Consider the following 19149-nt stretch of genomic DNA (forward strand, 5'->3'; position numbering starts at 1 on the left):
CATGAGGTTTTTTTCTGTGGGTAGGTTCATTCGCGCCAGGTATTGGATTCCAGATATAAGTATATCATGTGGTATTTGTCTTTCTCTTTCTGACAAACTTCACATAGTGTGAGAGTCTCCGGTTCCGCCCGTGTTGCGGGATTCCGTCATGGCCTTTTCACGTGCCTGGTTGGTCGTCTGTATATCCTCTTTGGTGACATGTCGCTTCTAGTCTTTTGCCTAATTTTTTCTTTTCGTATTTTTTAAATCGGGTTATTTCTTTTCTCGCTGTTGGGTTTTTTAAGTTCTTTCAATGTCTTAACAGGGAGAGACAGAACAAAAGAACACACCCTCTAGGGTTCCTAAAGGAAGCAGTCTGACTCCGACATTAGGGGTGAAGAATGGGGTGTCCAGTTCTAGGAAGGGGAGGAGGGTAAGGAAAGGATATTTGCAAGTTCTTACCTCACAGTTTGAATTTTTTCTTTTTTCTTTTTTTGTCTTTTTAGGGCCGCACCTGCAGCTTATGGAGGTTCCCAGGCTAGGGGTCCAATTGGACCTATGACACAGCCACAGCAATGCCAGAACCGAGCCCCTTCTGCAACCTACACTGCAGCTCATGGCAGCACTGGATCCGTAACCCACTGAGTGAGGCCTGGGATCGAACCTGTGTCCTCATAGATTCTAGTCAGATTCGATTCTGCTGAGCCATGACAAGAATGCCTTCCTTTTTTTTTTTTTTTTTTTTTTTTTTTAAAGAGATGGGACTCTGATGTATTTTTTAAAGAGTTAATGTCTCTTCATTTTATATATGTGATATCTCTTCATAAGAATGTAACAGTTTTAGGAGTTCCCTGGTGAGTCAGTGGGTTAAGGACTCGACATTGTCACTGTTGTGGAGCAGGTTTGATCCGTGGCTCAGGAACTTCCAAATGCCGAAGATGTAGCCAAAGGGGAAAAAAAAGAACAATTTTACTTCTTTTTACAGCTGCACATGCAGCGTATGGAAGTTCCCAGGCCAGAGGTCAAATCGGAACTGCAGCTGCCAGGCTGTGCCACAGCCACAGTAATGCCAGATCCGAGCCCCATCTGTGACCCATGCTGCAGCTTGTGGCAATGCCAGATCCGTAACACAATGAGTGAGCCCAGGGATTGAACCGCATCCTCACAGGGACATCATTGGGTCCTTAACCCACTGAGCCACAACGGGAACTCCAAACTTAACAATTTTAGATGCGTATGGGTGCTTAGTAAGTGCTCTGGGTTATCGGATGTTCGAAACCTATTATTCTCTTTCAGAAGTGCCACTACACCCTTGAAAACCATTTTTCTATATGAAACAACTGTGTTCCTTAGAAAGTTGGCAGAGCTTGAATTTAAGGGCAAGACAGAATGATAGCCAGCAGGTAGAAGTTATAAGGTGGGAGATTTCAATTTCAAAGGCCACCACTCTCTGAATACTCCTCATGCTTCCGAGTTCCCATGTTTCGCCTAAGTTGTTTCCTTTGCCTGGAATGCCGTTCTTCTTGCTTTTCCACCTTGTAAATGTTTTTATCCTTCAAGGTCCACCCCTACTTTCTCCTGCTTTTCCAAATCCAATTACTTGTTCTTCTCTATGTTCATTTAACACTTTGTATATTCCTCCGTTCTATAACTCATCACACTGGTTCAGGAATTCATGGACGTGTGTCTGCTCCATCACACAGAGCGTCTCAAGGATAACTATGTGAATCCATCCTCTTTATATCCTGCAGCTAATTTCATGCATGCTTCACCAGAGAAACCCATGAAACCATTTATTCACCCGGGACTGGGGGTTTTCCATGTCTCCTCAGCCCCATTGCATGCACCACTCCGCCCTGGCCTCAAAGCCGCGAAGAAGGGAATTGAGCCGTGGAGTTGCCCATCCGCCTCCACCAAGGGAGTATAAACTCCCACCAGAGGTCATACACCCATGTCCTCTCTCCAGTACCTTCTGCTGTTTGTAGAATTTCCAGGCTTAATAGTTACTTTCTGGCAGGGGCAGGGGTGCTGCCCAGGAGGGTCTGTCAAATCCGGAAGCAGAGGAGACTCCGTGATGCTCATACGTGCGTTGGGAGACAAAGACAGTACGCAAACAGGCCAGATGAGTAGAGCGCGTAGCAGTGCTGCGACAGAAAGACTTAAGATGGATGTGATTCAAAGAAATAACAACTTAAAAAAATAAAAAATAAAAAAAACTTTAAAAAACAAAACAAACAACCTTAGGGAAGGTTCTCTGCAAAGCTCCCGTTCTGGCTGAGACCAGAAGAACTTGATCAGGCCAAAGGCTGGTGGAGAGATGCTTCCAGCCGAGGCAACAGCAGACACCAGATCCCCAAGGTGGGAAAGAAAAGAGTGTGTGCTGAGCAGGGGACGTGGAGGGAGGGAGGCTGTGAAACGAGCTTGGGGAGGCACAGGGAAGATCGCGGAGGGTCTTTGCCAAGGAATCGGGCGTTAGTGCTTCGGTGTAAGAAACGGAGGTGACTGTAGCTGTGAGGCCGTGCTGACCAATCCGATTTGCCCTCACCTGTGGCTTCGTCGGAGCAGGTGGTCCTTAAAAGTCTTGACTAGTGGCTAGTAGGACCTTGTGGTTACCCGACTGACCCGTCAGCATCGTCAGACGGAAGCTAGAAGCCCAGGCGATGGATTTCTGCAGCGTGCGGGATGTCGCAGTAGATACAGTCTAACACCCACTCTGTTTCCGAGGTTCCCCGATGTCACAGAAAAGAAAATAAGGCGGGGAGTTCCCGTGTGACTCAGCAGGTTAAGGATCCACCGTTGTCACTGGTGTGGCTCTGGTTGCTGCTGTGGTGTGAGTTCAGTCCCTGGCCTGGGAACTTCTGCCTGCAGCGGGTATAGCCAAAAAAAAAAAAATTTGGCCTGCATCTAGAAAATGTATCACGGTGATTAAAACCGCAGTTTGTGACAAACAGAGAAAGACATGAGTGTCACAGAAGGAAGCACTGCAGTCCTGGGCGATAAAAGACTTCAGTTTCCACCCACGAGCCGTTGTCTTGGGTTTTAAGCATTCTTTTGTTACAGCAACGTGCTGGTGTGTGTTTCTGAGTCTGACTTGTCCGCGGAGCATTGAGACTCACTTGTTCCCTGTTCCCTTGGTCTAGATGACAGCGCTTCCGCGGCCAGTAGCATGGAGGTGACAGACCGCATCGCCTCCCTGGAGCAGCGGGTCCAGATGCAGGAAGACGACATCCAGCTGCTCAAGTCGGCTTTGGCCGACGTGGTTCGGCGGCTGAACATCACCGAGGAGCAGCAGGCCGTGCTCAACAGGAAAGGCCCTACCAAAGGTAGGCTCGAGAAGAACGGGGGCAGCGATGGAACGGGGCGCCTTGCAGATTGGGCTCCAGCAGATATGTTGCAAGCTTTTTTTTTTTATAAGTTTTATTTTATATTGGGAGTTCCTGTGTGGCTCAGCAGAAACCAATCAGACCAGCATCCATAAAGATGCAGGTTCCGTCCCTGGCCTTGCCCAGTGGGTTAAGGATCCAGTGTTGCCGTGAGCTGTGGTGTAGGTCACAGATGCAGCCCGGATCTGGCGTGGCTGGCTGTGGCTGTGGCTGTGGCCAGCAGTTACAGCTCCCATTGGACGCCTAGCCTGGGAACCTCATATGCCACAGGTGCGGCCCTAAAAAGACCAAGACAGAGTTTTATTTGATATTGGAGTATGGTGTACAGCAGAATGATTCGGTTATACGTATACACACACCCATTCTTTTCCAGATTCTTTTCCCATATAGGTTATTACAGAACTTTGAGTAGAGTCCCCTGTGCTGCGCAGTAGGTCCTTGTCGCTTTTCCCTTTATATACAGTAGTATGTATGAGTTAATCCCAAACTCCTAATTTATCCCTCCCCACCTTTCCCTTTTGATAACCATAAGTTTGTCTTCGAGGTCTGCGTGTCTGTTTCTGTTTTGTAAATAAATCATTGGTTTCATTTTTTTAGAGTCTACATATAAGTGCCGTCATATGATATATGTCTTTATCTGACTTCACTTAGTATCATCATCTCAAGGTCCATCCATGTTGCTGCAAATGGCATTATTTTATTCTTTTTTATGGCTGCATAATAGTCCATTGTATATCTGTACCATATCTTCTTTATCCGCTCATCCATTGATGAACATGTAGGTTGTTTGCATGTCTTGGCTACTGTAAATAGTGCTGCAGTGAATATTGAGGCGCGTGCATATTTTTGCATTAGAGTTTTTGCTGGATAGATGCCCAGGAGTGGAATTACTGGATCATATGGTAACTCTATGTTTAGGTTTTTAAGGAACCTCCATACTGTTCTCCATCGTGGTTGTACCTATGTACATTCCCACCAACAGTGTAGGAGGGTTCCCTTTTCTCCACACCCTCTCTAGCATTTATTGTTTGTAGACATTTGCACTCCTAAATTTTTTTTTTTTTTTTTTTTTTTTTGCTTTTTTGCTTTTTAGGGCCGCACCCACAGCATATGGAAGTTCCTAGGCTAGGGGTCGAATCAGAGCAACAGCTGCTGGCCTGCACCACAGGCACAGCAACATGGGATCCAAGCTACATCTGTGACCTTACCACAGCTCACGGCAATACCAGATCCCTGGCCTACTGAGCAAGGCCAGGGATCGAACCCACATCCTCAGGGATACTAGTCAGATTCATTTCCACTGCACACAATGGGAACTCCCATGCACCCTTAATATGGACAGAGAACCCAAACTTAGAAGAACAGGGGAGCAGTCCTAGGAGTGTCGAGATCATGACTGGAAGGGTGTTGGTGTGTTTTGGCTGGATGTTGGTGAATTGCTTAGCCGGGGTGCAGGGTCGTAGGTGATCCGTAGGTGCGTGTTGCGTCAGGGAAGGAGCATCCACAGTGAACTGGAGAAGTTGTTTATCAGGACTCTCTGGGATGGGAGAGCTTGGAAACAAAAGCAAAATCCAGGAATTCCCACCGTGGTGCAGTAAGTTAAGGATCCGACTACAGCGGCTCAATTCTGCAGAGGTGTGGGTTTGATCCTCTGCCTGGAACAATGGGTTAAAGGCTTGGATTCAAGCCCTGGCCCGGGAACTTCGATATACCATGGGTACAGCCATCAGAACAAAACAAAACAAACAAAACCAACATGAATCTTTGGGCCCCTCTCGGAGCTGTTCCACCTAGAATCTTTTGGTTCTAATCTCTCATCTCTTTCTCCATCCCCAGTTTAAACCATCATCCAGTTCAGCAGAGCAGACCCTTACTGGGTCATACATGAAGTTCTGAGCCAAGTCTGGGACACAGAATGGGCAGGCCCTTCTCTGATCTGCTCAGAACCCTGAAGCTTATCACTAAACCGCCCCTGTCCCCTTCTAACGAGTAAACCCATCAGAGGCAAAGCCTCCTTTAAAAAAAAAAAATCCCTTTCTCTTCTGCCCGGGAGAACATAACCTATGGCAGAATTCTATACCTATAAATAGTAGATTTCTGGCACATTTAAATCACCGTCTTATTTCCCCATGGTGCCTGGAAACAAAACAAAAAGCAGCATTTGTGCTTTAAGTAACTTGGCAGTGACCCTCTTCTTATGCTTTTGGAGCTCAAACATCTCGTAAAAACTCCCCTCCTGCTGATTAACCTCCTGCCGTCTGCTTTCCACTAATACACCTCGCCCAGTTGTGCCAGAATTGCTTTTCCTTACGGATTAGCCTAGAAAACGGAATTCATCTTGGCTGTAAAATTCCTTGGGTTAAAACATTTTGAGTCTGCCGCATGCAAATGTCCCTTTAAAATTAACTTTCTTATTTTGTTTGGATTTAACCAACTCTTTTGCCGTTACCATCTTTTTCTGGGAGTCAGCAGAGGGTACCCTCTGATGGTGTGTGTGTTGGTTTTTTTCCTTTAGTACTTAGATCCATTTCATGCATCTGTGAAAAGAAATCTATTTCTTTGACCTTCAGGGTAAAATCATCATCATACATGTCCCAGCTCCAGGGACATGTATGTGCCAGGTGGATGTCTTCGTTTTTGAATAACCTTTTTTTTTTTTTTTTTGATTTTTCTTAATGTTTCAGCCGCACCCACAGCACGTGGAAGTTCCTAGTTAGGGATCAAACCCAAGCCACAGCAGTGACCCGAGCCGCAGCAGTGACACCACCAGATCCTTAACCTGCTGTGCTACGAGGGAACTCCAGATGAGTCTGTTTTAAATAGAAGCTAGGTTGGTCTAGGTATTCTTGACCTACTCAGCTTTCCAAAAATAAATCTGATGACGACTGTATCCTAATGGGTCCATTTGAAGTCGTTGCTTTATATAAAACTTGAGACTCCTAAAACTTCTATTTTTAGACAATGAGGGGAACATGATACAAGGGCCTGCCCAGGAGTTTTATTTTCTTGATTAAGAATAAAGTGTGCTTTTTTTCTGAAACTTATTCTAGTGTTTTTCATAGTTAGAGTTGCTGTTTCTTTGTAACATTCTTTTCAAAAGAGAAAATAAATCAAAGCATGATAGCCAGCGTCACACCAAGATAGAGGAAAAAATTCAGGGAGTTCCCGCTGTGGCTCCGTGGTTAGCGAATCCCACTAGGATCCATGAGGATTCAGGTTCGATCCCTGGCCTCGCTCAGTGGTTGTTAAGGATCTGGTGATACCGTGAGCTGTGGTGTAGGTCACAGACGTGGCTCCAATCCCACGTTGCTGTGGCTGTGATGTAGGCCAGCCGCTGTAGCTCTGATTGGACCCCTAGCCTGGGAACCTCCGTATGTTTCGAGGGTGACTGTAAAAAGAAAACAAACAAACAAAGAACTTGTTGCTGTGTAATGCATCTCCATGCAGAAAGCCGCAGCCTGCAAAGTTTGCTGTGTTTCTGGGGAATTTACTGTCAGATAGGAAGATTTGGAATGTTTTAATTATGCTGTGTGTGGGCTACGATATAGTGGAAGAAAGAGAATCAAATAATTTATGGAAGCTTATATTCTTGAAATTCTTGCTAACATTAAAGTTTTTTTCAGCGTCGTGGTTAGCGTGGGGCACAGAATGCGGTGAACAGACCCCCTTAAGAAGTGCTGTTGTGAGTGTAAATACAGAAAAATGCTTGATGCAGAAAGGGGTTGATTGTAGAATTATGCATATTGGAGAAAAGTTGCATAGGAAACATTAAAAAGAGCAAGCAATGGATTCCCATCATGGCTCAGTGGTTGACGAATCCAACTAGGAATCATGGGGTTGCGGGTTCGAATCCCTGACTTCACTTAGTGGGTTAAGGATCTGGCATTGCCTTGAGCTGTGGGGTAGGTTGCAGATGCGGCTCAGATCCGCATTGCTGTGGCTCTGGCATAGGCCAGCGGCTACAGCTCTGATTCAGTCCCTAGCCTGGGAACCTCCATGTGCCGTGAGAGTGGCCCAAGAAATGGCAAAAAAAGACAAAAAATAAAAATAAAATAAAATAAAAACAGCAAGCAATAGGGACATGGCTGGAAAATGCAGCACCTTGAATGCCTGAGTGCTGTGTGATCTTTAAAAATGTCTGTGCTCTTGGTGACAACAGGGAAGATGCTTCTGCATTACATCACAGAAGCAGGATGTAACACTGGAAATGCTGCATAATTTCAACTAAATAGACGCCATCGGAGTTCCCGTCGTGGCGCAGTGGTTAACGAATCCTACTAGGAACCATGAGGTTGCGGGTTCGGTCCCTGCCCTTGCTCAGTGGGTTAACGATCTGGCGTTGCCGTGAGCTGAGGTGTGGGTTGCGGATGCGGCTCGGATCCCGAGTTGCTGTGGCTCTGGCGTAGGCCGGTGGCTACAGCTCCGATTAGACCCCTAGCCTGGGAATCTCCATATGCTATGGGAGCGGTCCAAGAAATAGCAAAATAAAAATAAAAATAAAGGTAAAGATAGACGCCATGTACGCAAGGACGAATGGAGAGACCTATACCAAGAGTTATCTCTCTTTTTTTTTTTTTTCTAAGTGATAGGAGGATGCCTTTTTTGCTTTTTGATACTTTTGCTTGGTTTCATGTCCTTTGATGTACATTCCTTAATAAGCAAAGATCTTTATGTTTTAAAAATGGCTCCTTTCCTACCACCTAAGCTGGTCTCCACCATCCTACGGCACTGAGATCCACTGCAGGGCTCCGAGCAAAGGTCCAGAGGCTGGAAGGTGCCCTCGTGTGTTCTCAGGAAGACAGGGAAGCATGGTTTGGAGTTAAATTCATAATAGATTCATTGTAGATGTGCACGGCTAATTTCCATCTGAGTGCTAGGGCAGCGTTGTAGGATTTTAATGTAAAATGTAGGTTAAAATAGAGTCATTGTCCCCCGTACGTGGGGATTGTCTGGTTTGTTATACTTTAACCAGCAAGAGTCCTGTTTCTCATTTAAAGTTTTGCATGGGAGGGAGACCGTAATTTTTTTAATTTCTTAATGGCTCATTAGAGTCAATTTACAACACTGTGCCAATTTCTGCTCTACAGCAAAGTGACCCAGTCATACATATGTATACATTCTATCTTCTGTCATGTTCTATTACAGCATCTTTTATCATGTTCTTCTGCCGCGTTCCATCACAAGTGATTGGCCATAGTGCTCTGTGGTTTGCATCTACTCACCCGACTCCCATCCCTCCCACTCCCTCCCCCCCTCCCTCTTGGCAACCGCCAGTCTATTCTCTGTGGTTCAGACTGTAATCCAGAAGCTTTCCTTCCGAAAAACTTCGGGACACCTCTTGCAGACTTTTCTGTTATTTCTACTCAGAGCCCCACCCATTAACAGATCAGAGAATGGATACATATAAACCAAAACCTTCTGCTGGAGATGCTCACAAACCAGGCAGTCCTGATGCCCCAAGATATGAAAACTCCATCTCGGCAGCTGGTGTCTGCGGCTGCAGATCATCTTTGAGGGCCTCGGTTACATTCCCAGTTACCCCGATATTCTGAATAATATTTGTAACTATCACTTTTGAATTGGGTAGGTGCGGGCCTTTGCAAAGATATTTTGGATATATTAGCTTATTTCATTTCTCCACAACCCTTTGAGGTGAGTATTATCCTGTCCATTTCACACATGCAAAAGCAGCCTGGGAAACTGAACCGTTTGCCCCGGGTTATACAGCGAGTTAGGGGAAAGCCGGGATTGGATCCCAAGGCCCTGGCTGAGCATAGATTATTTCTGCCATCGTGTTGCTTTGCTGCGCAAGCCTCTTAGCAACATTATTTAAATTAGCATTATTCAAATCAAGCCAGATATTTAAGAAATGAGTAACTTATGACCTGAAATGAGAGTTCCTTTTTCAAAGTATAATTTGATTTGCAAAGTGCCCCAAATACAATAAATCATATTCAGCATGTAATTGTGTGAAATATTGTATTATAGTCCCATCACAAATTTTAATTAGGTAGGTGAAGCTAACAAATGAAAATTTTCAGAAAGCTCTTTGCAGTGAATGAAATTAATGAATATTTAACTTAGTTCTTTATCCTGGTTAACCAAAATGAGCAATTGTTTCCTCTTCCTTGCTTGCTGTGCTTTTCCTTATCTTTTTCCTTATGTATTGGTTAATTACAGAAAATAAGTTCTCCTTTCTTTTAGACAGAACATGCTGCAGTTCTTCCATTTTCCTCTCTGATTGCCTTCCCCAGTTTAGATAGGTGTTCATTAGTGATTTATAGAAAAGGTTTAGAAGGTATATTCAGTTTTTCAGAGACTAAGAAAGATCATTTTTAAACTTTGTATTATGGAAATGTTCAAATGTATATAAAAAGAGAAAGAAAACTATCTCTTTTTAGCCTAGCTTTATTATTTCTCAATATCTAGTCAATTTTGTTTTCTTTATCTTCATACCCCCTTGCCCCCTGAGACTTCCCCTCACCCCATTAGGATAATTTTAAGCTAATCCCAGACAATGTATCATTTTATCTATAAATATGTAAATATGTATTTCTGAGATGTAAGGATTCTTTTTTAAAAAACCTGTGATACCATCCTCGGACTTAAAAATGAACAGGAGGAGTTCTCACCGTGGCGCAGTGGAAACGAATCCAACTAGAATCATGAGGTTGCAAGTTCCATCCCTGACCTCGTTCCGTGGGTTAAGGATCCAGCGTTGCCGTGAGCTGTGGTATAGGTCGAAGATTTGGTTCAGATCTGATGTTGCGGTGGCTGTAGCATAGGCTGGCAGCTACAACTCTGACTTGACCCCTATCCTGGGAACCTTCACATGCCGCAGCTGCAGCCCTAAAAAACAAAAACAGAACAAAGAGTTGTCTCATGAACTTTTGGAGTCCCCGTCGTGGCATAGCAGAAACAAATCCAACTAGGAACCATGAGGTTGCAGGTTCGATCTCTGTCCTCGCTCAGTGGGTTAAGGTTCTGGCGTTGCTCTGGCTGTGGTGTATGCCAGCTGCTGTAGCTACGATTCAATCCCTAGCCTGGGAACCTCCATATGCCATGGGTGTGACCCTAAAAAGGAAAAAAAAAAAAAAAAAAAAAAAAAAAAGAACAGGACCTTTGTATCAGGTCAGAATTCAGATTTTCCCAGTTGTCAGATAAGTGACTTCTTTAGTAGCAGCCTTATTGAGATATAATTTGTATAACATAAAATTTGCCCTTCTGGAATTCCCTGGTGGCTCTGTGGGTTAAGGATCTGGCATTGCCACTGCTGTGGCTCTGGTTGCTGCTGTGTCAAGGGTTCAATCTCTGGCTTGGGTACTTCTGCATGGACTTCATGTAGTCAAAAAAAAAAAAAAATCACCCTTCTAAAGTGTACAATTCATTGGTTTGTAGTAAGTTCACAAAGTTGTACAGCCATTCCCACTGTCTGGTTTTAGAACATTTTTATCACCCCAAAAAGGTGCTGCACGCTCCCAGTAGCCCTCATCTCCCTCGCCCCTCCCCCTCCTCCTAGCAGCAGTCATTCTGCTCTCTGGGTTTGACTTGTGAGGACAGCTCCTATCAATGGAATCAGCAATGTGTGATCATTCGCCACTGTTTTCTCTCACTCGGCATGGCATCTTCAAGGTTCATGCATGTCCTAGCTTTGTGGCTGGATAATGTTCGGTCATATGGAAAGGTAACATCTCGTTTATCTTTTCATCAGTTAATGGACATTTGGGTTGTTAATAAATAACTTTTTGCAGTCAGTTCCTTAGTGTCTTTTTTGACCATATGATTTTCCATTATATTGAATTTTCAATGTTATAGGATTCTTGCACTGCTAGACCCATGCCTGAGAATTCAAATGCCTAAATGTGGTACCATGGACAGCCTCATCTGCCTGACAAACAGTATATTAAAGCTTGAGCATGTGGGAGTTCCTCTGTGGGGCAGCAGGGTTAAGGATCTGGCATTGTCACTGCTGTGGCCCGGGCCCTGGAGCGACCACTTGCAGTGGGCATGGCCCCCAAAATTACATGATGAGTTGGGGTTTGAAGTCTGCCCTAAGTCTTCAGACTTTCGGCCTAGTAGAGAAAAGATTGCATATCCACACGGCGTTCCACCCCTTGCTCTTTTTACTGCAGTGTTGAGAGATCCTTCTCCTTCCCTTTACAGCTGCGTGGTACCCAGTGTGGGCATGTGCCACTCCCCATCGTGGTCTCTTGTTTCACAAATAATTGGTCTTGTGTGTATGGCATTTTTTATTTTTGCCCGTATATCTTCAGGATAGGTTCCTGGAAATGGATTGCTGGATCCACAGATAAATGCATCTGCAATATTGCTGGTATTAGCAACAGGAATCTTGCCCAGCACTTAAGCAATTATCTACTTTGTCTTGGTTTAGCAAAAGCAGCTTGCCTTCTCCAATTCTGCATAAAGACATATTTTAAACTTTGAAGCATAAGAATATGACACAGGTGGGTACCTGTTCAGATTGAACATCAGGAAATATTTTTCTTCCAGAACTTTCCTTTATGGCAGCGATGTGTTCTCCTTGAGTGGCTAGTCATACTTAGGTATGGAAACGTGATGAAAATAATCTGATATGATGGCTCGTGCTAAGCAGGTATTTAGCCAGCACATGGGTGTGGTTGTGGTGCCGTTTAAGAAGTCACGGGGGACCGGAAGTTCCCATTGTGGCTCAGTGGGTTAAGAATCTGACTGGTATCCATGAGGATGTGGGTTCAATCCCTGGCCTCGCTCAGTGGGTTAAGGATCCAGAGTTGCCATGAGCTGTAGTGTAGGTTGCAGACACAGCTCGGATCTGGCGTTGCTGTGGCTGAGGTGTAGGCCGGCAGCTGTAGCTCTGATTCGATCCCTAGCCTAGGAAATTCCATATGCTGTGGGTGCGGCCTTAAAAAAGGCAAAAAAAAAAAAAAAGAAAGAAAGAAAGAAAAAGGTCATTGGGGACAAAAAACCAAGGATATTTTCAGGCTGAGGACGTAGCAGTGATTGGATGTTGTCAAGGTAGGGAAGCTTTCCAGCTTACCTGTTACTCCAGGCGTGGCTTCCGTGCCCCCTCCGCTATTTTTCTTTCCTGATTTCTCATCACAACTGCAATAATTCTGTTTGCTTTGGATGCTACTCCGTTATAGCTTAATGTGTAGGGTGTATGAGGCCCGCTGGGAAGGCCTGCCGCCTGCACTTGCTGCTCTCGTGGGTTTAAAAAAGATCCCATTTCCTTTTGGGGAGAAGGACCATACTTCTCAGCAGATCCATTCTGAGATTGAATTTTGAAATTATGACTCCAGGAAAGATTTAAAAATGGTGACTCAGAGATGGCAACACAATGCCCTTTCTTGGAATCGGGGTTTCTGTTCTCAGGATGTAGTGCAGCCTGGTCGGCACGTGCCTGTCGCACACCTCCTGCGTTGGCATCACGGCAGGTGTGGCTTTTATGTGGCCTCCAGGCGTTGGAGTGGATGGGACTAAACAGTGTGAGAGCAGCGGCAAAGCAGGGACCCTGAGAGCACAGGAGGCTACCCCCCAACCTGGTTTGGTGGGTGCGTAAGTGTGTGGGAGGCAGGGCCCGGCCCAGGTGCCGGAGAGGAGCTGGGGGCTCTTCCATCAGTCCCCCCGGCCCTCTCTTTACCCTCCTCCAGCCAGCCCTCAGCCCCCGTGACCTGCGCAATGATGCTAACCAGCCCCTCAGCCTCTGCTCCAGCAAGATTCAGCACCTCACCTCCCTCCCCATCCCAGGGACCAAAAGGAGGGGGAGTGAGGTCAGCATATCTCCTCCCATGTGCCCCACCCCCACCCCACCCCAGGTTGGCAGTATCCCGCCCTGGATGAAGCTGCGGTTCCCCAAGCAGCTTTTCTCTTCTGAGGTTCCAGGAACTCCTGCCACCTCCCCTCTGCGCCCCCTCAGGCACTCAGGTGCAGAGGTGGCAATCACTGTGCTGCCATCAACCCAAGAGATGGAGCAGGAAGCTGGGGCTCCAGGTGGAGACACCTTGGTGATGCTCCTCCCGGCACCACGTCTGCCACCCACCCCAGAAGTGAGACCCCCGCCTGGAGCGGCAGTGCCTAATCAAGCCACCTCGTGAGCTACACACTGATGTATTTGTACAGGGTCGAAGACAAGCAGCAGCGAGGGTTCGACGAACCAGGAGAGGCCCTTCCAAGCTGGAGGGTGGCACAGAGCAGGAGCCTGCAAAGGGTGGTCCCCGGAGCAGCCGCAGCGCCATCCTGGGCACTGGTTAGAACCACAGAGTCGGGTGTTCCCGACGTGGCTCAAGGGTTAACAAACCTGACTAGTATCCATGAGGACATGGGTTCCATCCCTGGCCTCGCTCAGGGGGTTCAGGATCCAGAGTTGCCATGAGCTGTGGTGAGGGTCACAGACGTGGCTTGGATCTGGCGTGGTTGTGGCTGTCGCATAGGCTGGCAGCTGCAGCTTTGATTCGACTCCTAGCCTGGGAACGTCCACCTGCCATGGATGCGGCCCTAAAAAACACCAAAAAAAGAAAGAAAAGGGGAAAAATGCAGTCTCAGGCTCTGCCCTGGACCTCCTGAATCTGGGGGTGGGGCCTGATGATCTGTATCTTACCCACCAGGGGATTTGGCTACAAGCTAAGGAGATGAGAACAAGGTGAGATTTGTTTTTTGTGCGTGTCGTGGGGGCAGAGGGCCTCGGTACTGAAGAGCCCAGGTGCGAGGGGAGAGAGAGAAAACTGGGTGGAGAGAGTGAGGGCCCATCACTGAGGTTATAGAAGAGCAAGGGGACGGCGCAGTGGCCCGGGAGTCGGGGACGTTGTCCTCTTCTCTCCCTCCTGGAGGCCAGGCTGTGAAATGGGAGCTGGACCAGACGTCCTGTCCCAACTGGACGAGACGGTGCATGTCAAGTCATTACCACCTGACACGGGCACTCGGAGCTGTTGCCATTGTTTTGCTTTTGCCTCTGGGTTGGTTCTGATGACCTGTCAGGTGGTACAGGGGCCTGTTCGTTGTCATTGGAGACCATCCATAAGGGATGTTAGGACCAGAGGGGTTTTTTTTTTTCGGGGGGGGGGTTGATGTTTGTTTTCTCTTTGGCCATGACGATAGCATGTGGAAGTTCCCAGGCCAGGGATTGAACCCACCCTGCAGCAGTGACAAGGCTGGATCCTTAACCTGCTGAACCACCAGGGATCTCCCAGGAGGAGATTCGCCTGGACAGAGCTGGCAAAATGCACCAGGAGAGCAGCCCTCGGTCCTAGGGGTTGCTGGGGGAGCAACTGCAGAGACGATGACAGCCGAATGAAAGACAGACACCCAGCGAGCTCATACAAGCAGCGTATTCATTGCCCAGGGCCGCTGTACTCAATTACCATGAACTGCGTGGCGAAAAACAACAGAAGTTGGTTCCCTCACAGTTCTGAAGACCAGAAGTCTGGAGCCAGAGTCGCTGGGCTGGAATCAGGGTGCTGGTAGGGTGGGTCCCTCCAAGAGGCTCTGAGAGGGGCTTCCATGTCCGTCTCCCGGCTTCTGTGGCTGCTGGCTGGCTTGGCTAGTGAATGCGTCCCATCGTCACGTGACGGCTCCTCCGATGGCATCTTCACATGGGCTTCTTAGCAGGACGCCCATCACTAGGGCCCGGCTGAATCCGAATGACCTCATCTTAACCCCGTCCATCTTCAAAGCCCCTATTTCCTAATAAGGTCATTTTCCGAGCTTCTGGGCAGACATGAATTGTAACACATATATTAAAAATAAGAACAGAATGGAGGAGTTCCCATTGTGGCACAGTGGTTAACGAATCCGACTAGGAACCATGAGGTTGCGGGTTCGATCCTGGGCCTTGCTCAATGGGTTAAGGATCCGGCATTGCCGTGAGCTGTGGTGTAGGTCACAGATGCGGCTCGGATCCTGCATTGCTGTGGCTGTAGTGTTGGCCGGTGGCTACAGCTCCGATTCGACCCCTAGCCTGGGAACCTCCATATGCCGTGGGAAGCGGCCCTAGAAAAGGCAAAAAGGCAAAAAGCCAAAAAAAAAAAAAAAAAAAAGAATGGAGACTGAAATATTTGATGAAGTAGAAAGAGGAGGAGGGAAGTTCCCGTCATGGCTCAGGGATAAGAACCCAACTAGTGTCCGTGAGGATGTGGGTTCAACCCCTGGCCTCACTCAGTGGGTTAAGGATCCCGTGTTGCAGTGAGCTGTGGGGTAGGTCACAGAGGAGGCTCAGATCCCCAGTTCCTGTGGCTGTGGCTGTGGCCAGGAGCTGCAGCTCCGATTCAACCCCTAGCCTGGGAACCTCCATATACCGTGGGCGTGGCCCTAAAAAAAAGACAAAAAGAAAGAAGAGGTGGAGGTGGGTGAGAATGGCATTTCTTGCCACCTGGAGACGGGTTCCATCCTGGCAGGATGTGGACATCAACGGGGTGTAGACTGCTTGTAGGAGGAAGGTTCAGGGTCTCAGCGTCAGAGCTGCGGTGTTTGCCTTGAACCACATTAGCTCCGAGCACTGGGTCCCCGGGCGGAGCAGGTGGTCAGGAGATGAGGAAAGAGAACTTGGAGAGAATGGACCAGGGTTGCCTGGAGGGGCCTGACCCTGGCTGTTTACTTACTCATTTATTTATGGTTGCCTCTGCCTTGCGCTTCCTTTAGCATTGCTGATGGTGGAATCTGGATCTTAACCCTCCATCTGGGGTTCAAGGTCCTTGTCTGCTGGCCCCTCACCCTCTTCTTGTGCCCCGATACACACACCTTCCAGCCCTGGCTCCCTTTCCCCCAGCAGGACTTTTTTTCCTTTTCAAAGCAACTTATTTATTACATAAGTAGTACGTGTTTGGGAATCTTCACATGTACAAAAAAGAAGGAAAATCCCCTATAATCTCAGCATCCAGAGAACACGCAGCTGATGTTTTATTGTATTTCCATCCAGACTTTATTTCTAGGGTGTTGTGTGTGTGGTGTGTCATTTTTACATGAATTATATTCTTCTACGCACATTTTATAACCCTGTTTTTCATTTGCTACATAAGCTTGGTTTTGTGTCAGGAAATATACTCTTACAGAGTTATTTGTGGCTCATCATTTGCCAGGGCAAAGTTACTGTAGTTGGACATTTAGATACCAGCAAGATCCTTCTAGTGCAGTCATTCCACCCCAACATCTAGAATAATGCCTGGCGCGCAATAGATGCCCAATAACCGTTTGTTGAATGAATTTTTTTTTTTTTTTTTTTTTTTTTTTTGGCCCAGCCGGTGCCATGTGGACGTTCCCAGGCTAGAGATGGAATCCACACTTGCAGCCGTGACAACACTGGATCCTTAACCTGCTGAGCCACCAGGGAACTCCCCTGACTCTGCTTTTTAAACTTTCTTTTGCAGTTACGGAAAAAAGAAAGTGGCCTGGCCCTCGGTTTTCAGAACTGACAAGTTTCAGGGTTTAAAATTTTTGGCATCCTAGGTAGTGTTGTCATTGGTAATGTTTTTAAGAGCCTACACGCAAGCAGATCTAATTCTGGGGTGAACAGAATAAATTAAGTTCTGCTAACATTTTAAAATGTTAACACTTTGGGGAGAGATCAGACAGTTCCCACACTCCCTGTACCCATTTCCCCCTGTTATTAGCATCTTCTGTGTGCATGCCACTTTTGTCACAACTAATGGAACAATATTGATATGCTGTTATCAATTCAGGGGTGTATGTTATTCAGATTTCCTTAGTTGACCCATGTGTCTTTTCTTTGTCCCAGGATCCCATCAGGATTATATGCAGCCGTAATGTCTCCTTAAGCACCCCAAGACCTAGAGTTCCCTGTTTCTTTTTTGGTTGGTTGATTGGTTGGGTTTTGTCTTTTTAGGGCCACACCCGAGGCATATGGAGGTTCCCAGGCTCGGGGTCGAATCGGAGCTGTACCTGCCAGCCTACACCACAGCCACAGCAATACCAGATCCAAGCCCCATCTGCAACCTACACCACAGCTCATGGCAAGGCTGGATCCTTAACCCACTGAGCGAAGCCAGGGATCGAACCTGTGTCCTCATGGATGCTAGTCGGATTCATTTCCGCTGAGCCACAACCGGGATGCCAGAGTTTCCTTGTTTTTGATGACCTTGACAGATCTGAGGGGGCACGGGTTAGACCGTTCCTTGACTGTGCTTCAGTTTGGGGATTGTCTGATGTTGTTTTCATCATTAGGCTCAGGTCGGGTTTAGGGAGAAAGACCGTAGAAGTAAATCACCCTTCTTGTCACATCTACCAAGGGTAAGTGCTGTCAGCGTGACCTGCCACCATCCTTGCTGACCTTGAGCTCCTGGCGGGGAGGAGCTGGTCAGGCTCCTGCTCCCACCACCTCCACATGGCGCTATGCAGGAGCGAAGGGCGCTGCCGAGCCTGCATTTAACGAGTGGAGAATTACGCTCCACCGTCTCCAGGACAGAGTAGCTACATCAATTATTTGGAACTCTTCTGCCTGGGGATTCGTCCTCCTGGTTTATTTATTCAATCCTGTGTTCATACACGTAGGAACCTCTGGCTATTTACTTTATGCTTTTGGTTGTAATCTGGTGCCACACTCTTTATTCTGATGCTCAGATTGTTCCCGTTTTCGATTTTTCAGTTGGCTCCTGTGCCCCTTTGCTGTACCCCCATCCATGTGGGTTTGGTGAACACTTCCTTACTTTCCGGTCCTGTAAGATGCTCCAGACTCCAGCTGAATAGTCCCTGTCCCAGCCCTAGGTTGTCCCAGCCCTTTTGTGCAGGGTTGTATTAGAAGCCAAGGCTTGAGGAGTTTGCATTGTGGGGCAGTGGTTAACAAATCTGACTAGTATCCATGAAGATGCGGGTTCAATCCCTGGCCTCGCTCACTGGGTTAAGAATCTGGCCCTGCCGTGAGCTGTGGTGTAGGTTGCACACAGGGTTCGGATCCCGTGTTGCTGTGGCTGTGGTATAGGCCATCAGCTGTAGCTCTGATTGGACCCCTAGCCTGGGAACCTCTATTTGCCATGGGTGTGGCCCTAAAAAGACCAAAAAGAAAAAAGAAAAAAAAAAAAAAAGAAACCAAGGTTTGGGGAGTTCCCGTTGTGGCTCAGCAGTATTGAACCCAGCCAGCATCCATGAGGACACAGGTTCAGTCCCTGGCCTTGCTCAGTGGGTTAAGGATCTTGCATTGCTGTGAGCTGTGGTGTAGGTCGCAGACAGGGCTTGGATCTGGTGTTGCTGTGGCTGTGGTGTAGGCTGGCAGCTGCAGCTCTGATTCGACCCTTGGCCTGGGAACCCCCACATGCCACTGGTGCGGCCCTCAGAAACCAAGGCTTGTGAGTTCCCATTGTGACTCAGCCGGTTAAGAACTTGACATAGTGTCCATGAGGATGCAAATTCAATCCCTGGCCTCGCTCAGTGGGTTAAGGATCCAGCGTTGCTGTGGCTGTGGTGTAGGCCAGCAGCTACAGCTCCGATTTGACCCCTAGCCCTGGAAATTCCATATGCCGTGAGTGCAGGCATAAAAAAAGAAAAAATAAAAGAAGGGTACCAAGGTTTGGGCCTCCTGGTGTCATGGCTTTAGGGTTTTCAGCAGACAGAGCTGGGAAATGGATGTGTTCTTACAACCTGTGCGTTCGGTCTTGTCTCTGGTTACCCCTCTGTGTGTCTGGGTCTCTTCTGCTACCCGAGCGTTCACACCCCTGTACTCGCTCCCACCTGCTGCCCGCTAGCCTTCCCCGCTGGCTGCTCCGTAGCGGACCTCCTCTCCAACAGTGAGAAGCCTTCCGTGCTTCCTCATTGCTCAGCTCCAGTGTTCCTGGGGCGGTTCAAA

At 47.4% G+C, this 19149-nt stretch overlaps 1 protein-coding gene across 7 annotated transcripts in view; it reads left to right on the forward strand.

The window, feature by feature from the left end:
- The window catches only part of EML1 (echinoderm microtubule associated protein like 1), a 187511-nt gene that overhangs the window by 100360 nt on the left and 68002 nt on the right, over positions 1–19149 (forward strand). For all 7 annotated transcript variants that reach the window (XM_021099696.1, XM_021099697.1, XM_021099698.1 and 4 more), the window contains exon 2: positions 3120–3302. In XM_021099696.1, the coding sequence (XP_020955355.1) occupies positions 3120–3302 (183 nt within the window). The remainder of the gene's footprint in view (positions 1–3119; positions 3303–19149) is intronic.

This window comes from Sus scrofa, chromosome 7 (assembly GCF_000003025.6).
Source record: "Sus scrofa isolate TJ Tabasco breed Duroc chromosome 7, Sscrofa11.1, whole genome shotgun sequence".
Lineage (NCBI taxonomy): Eukaryota > Metazoa > Chordata > Mammalia > Artiodactyla > Suidae > Sus > Sus scrofa.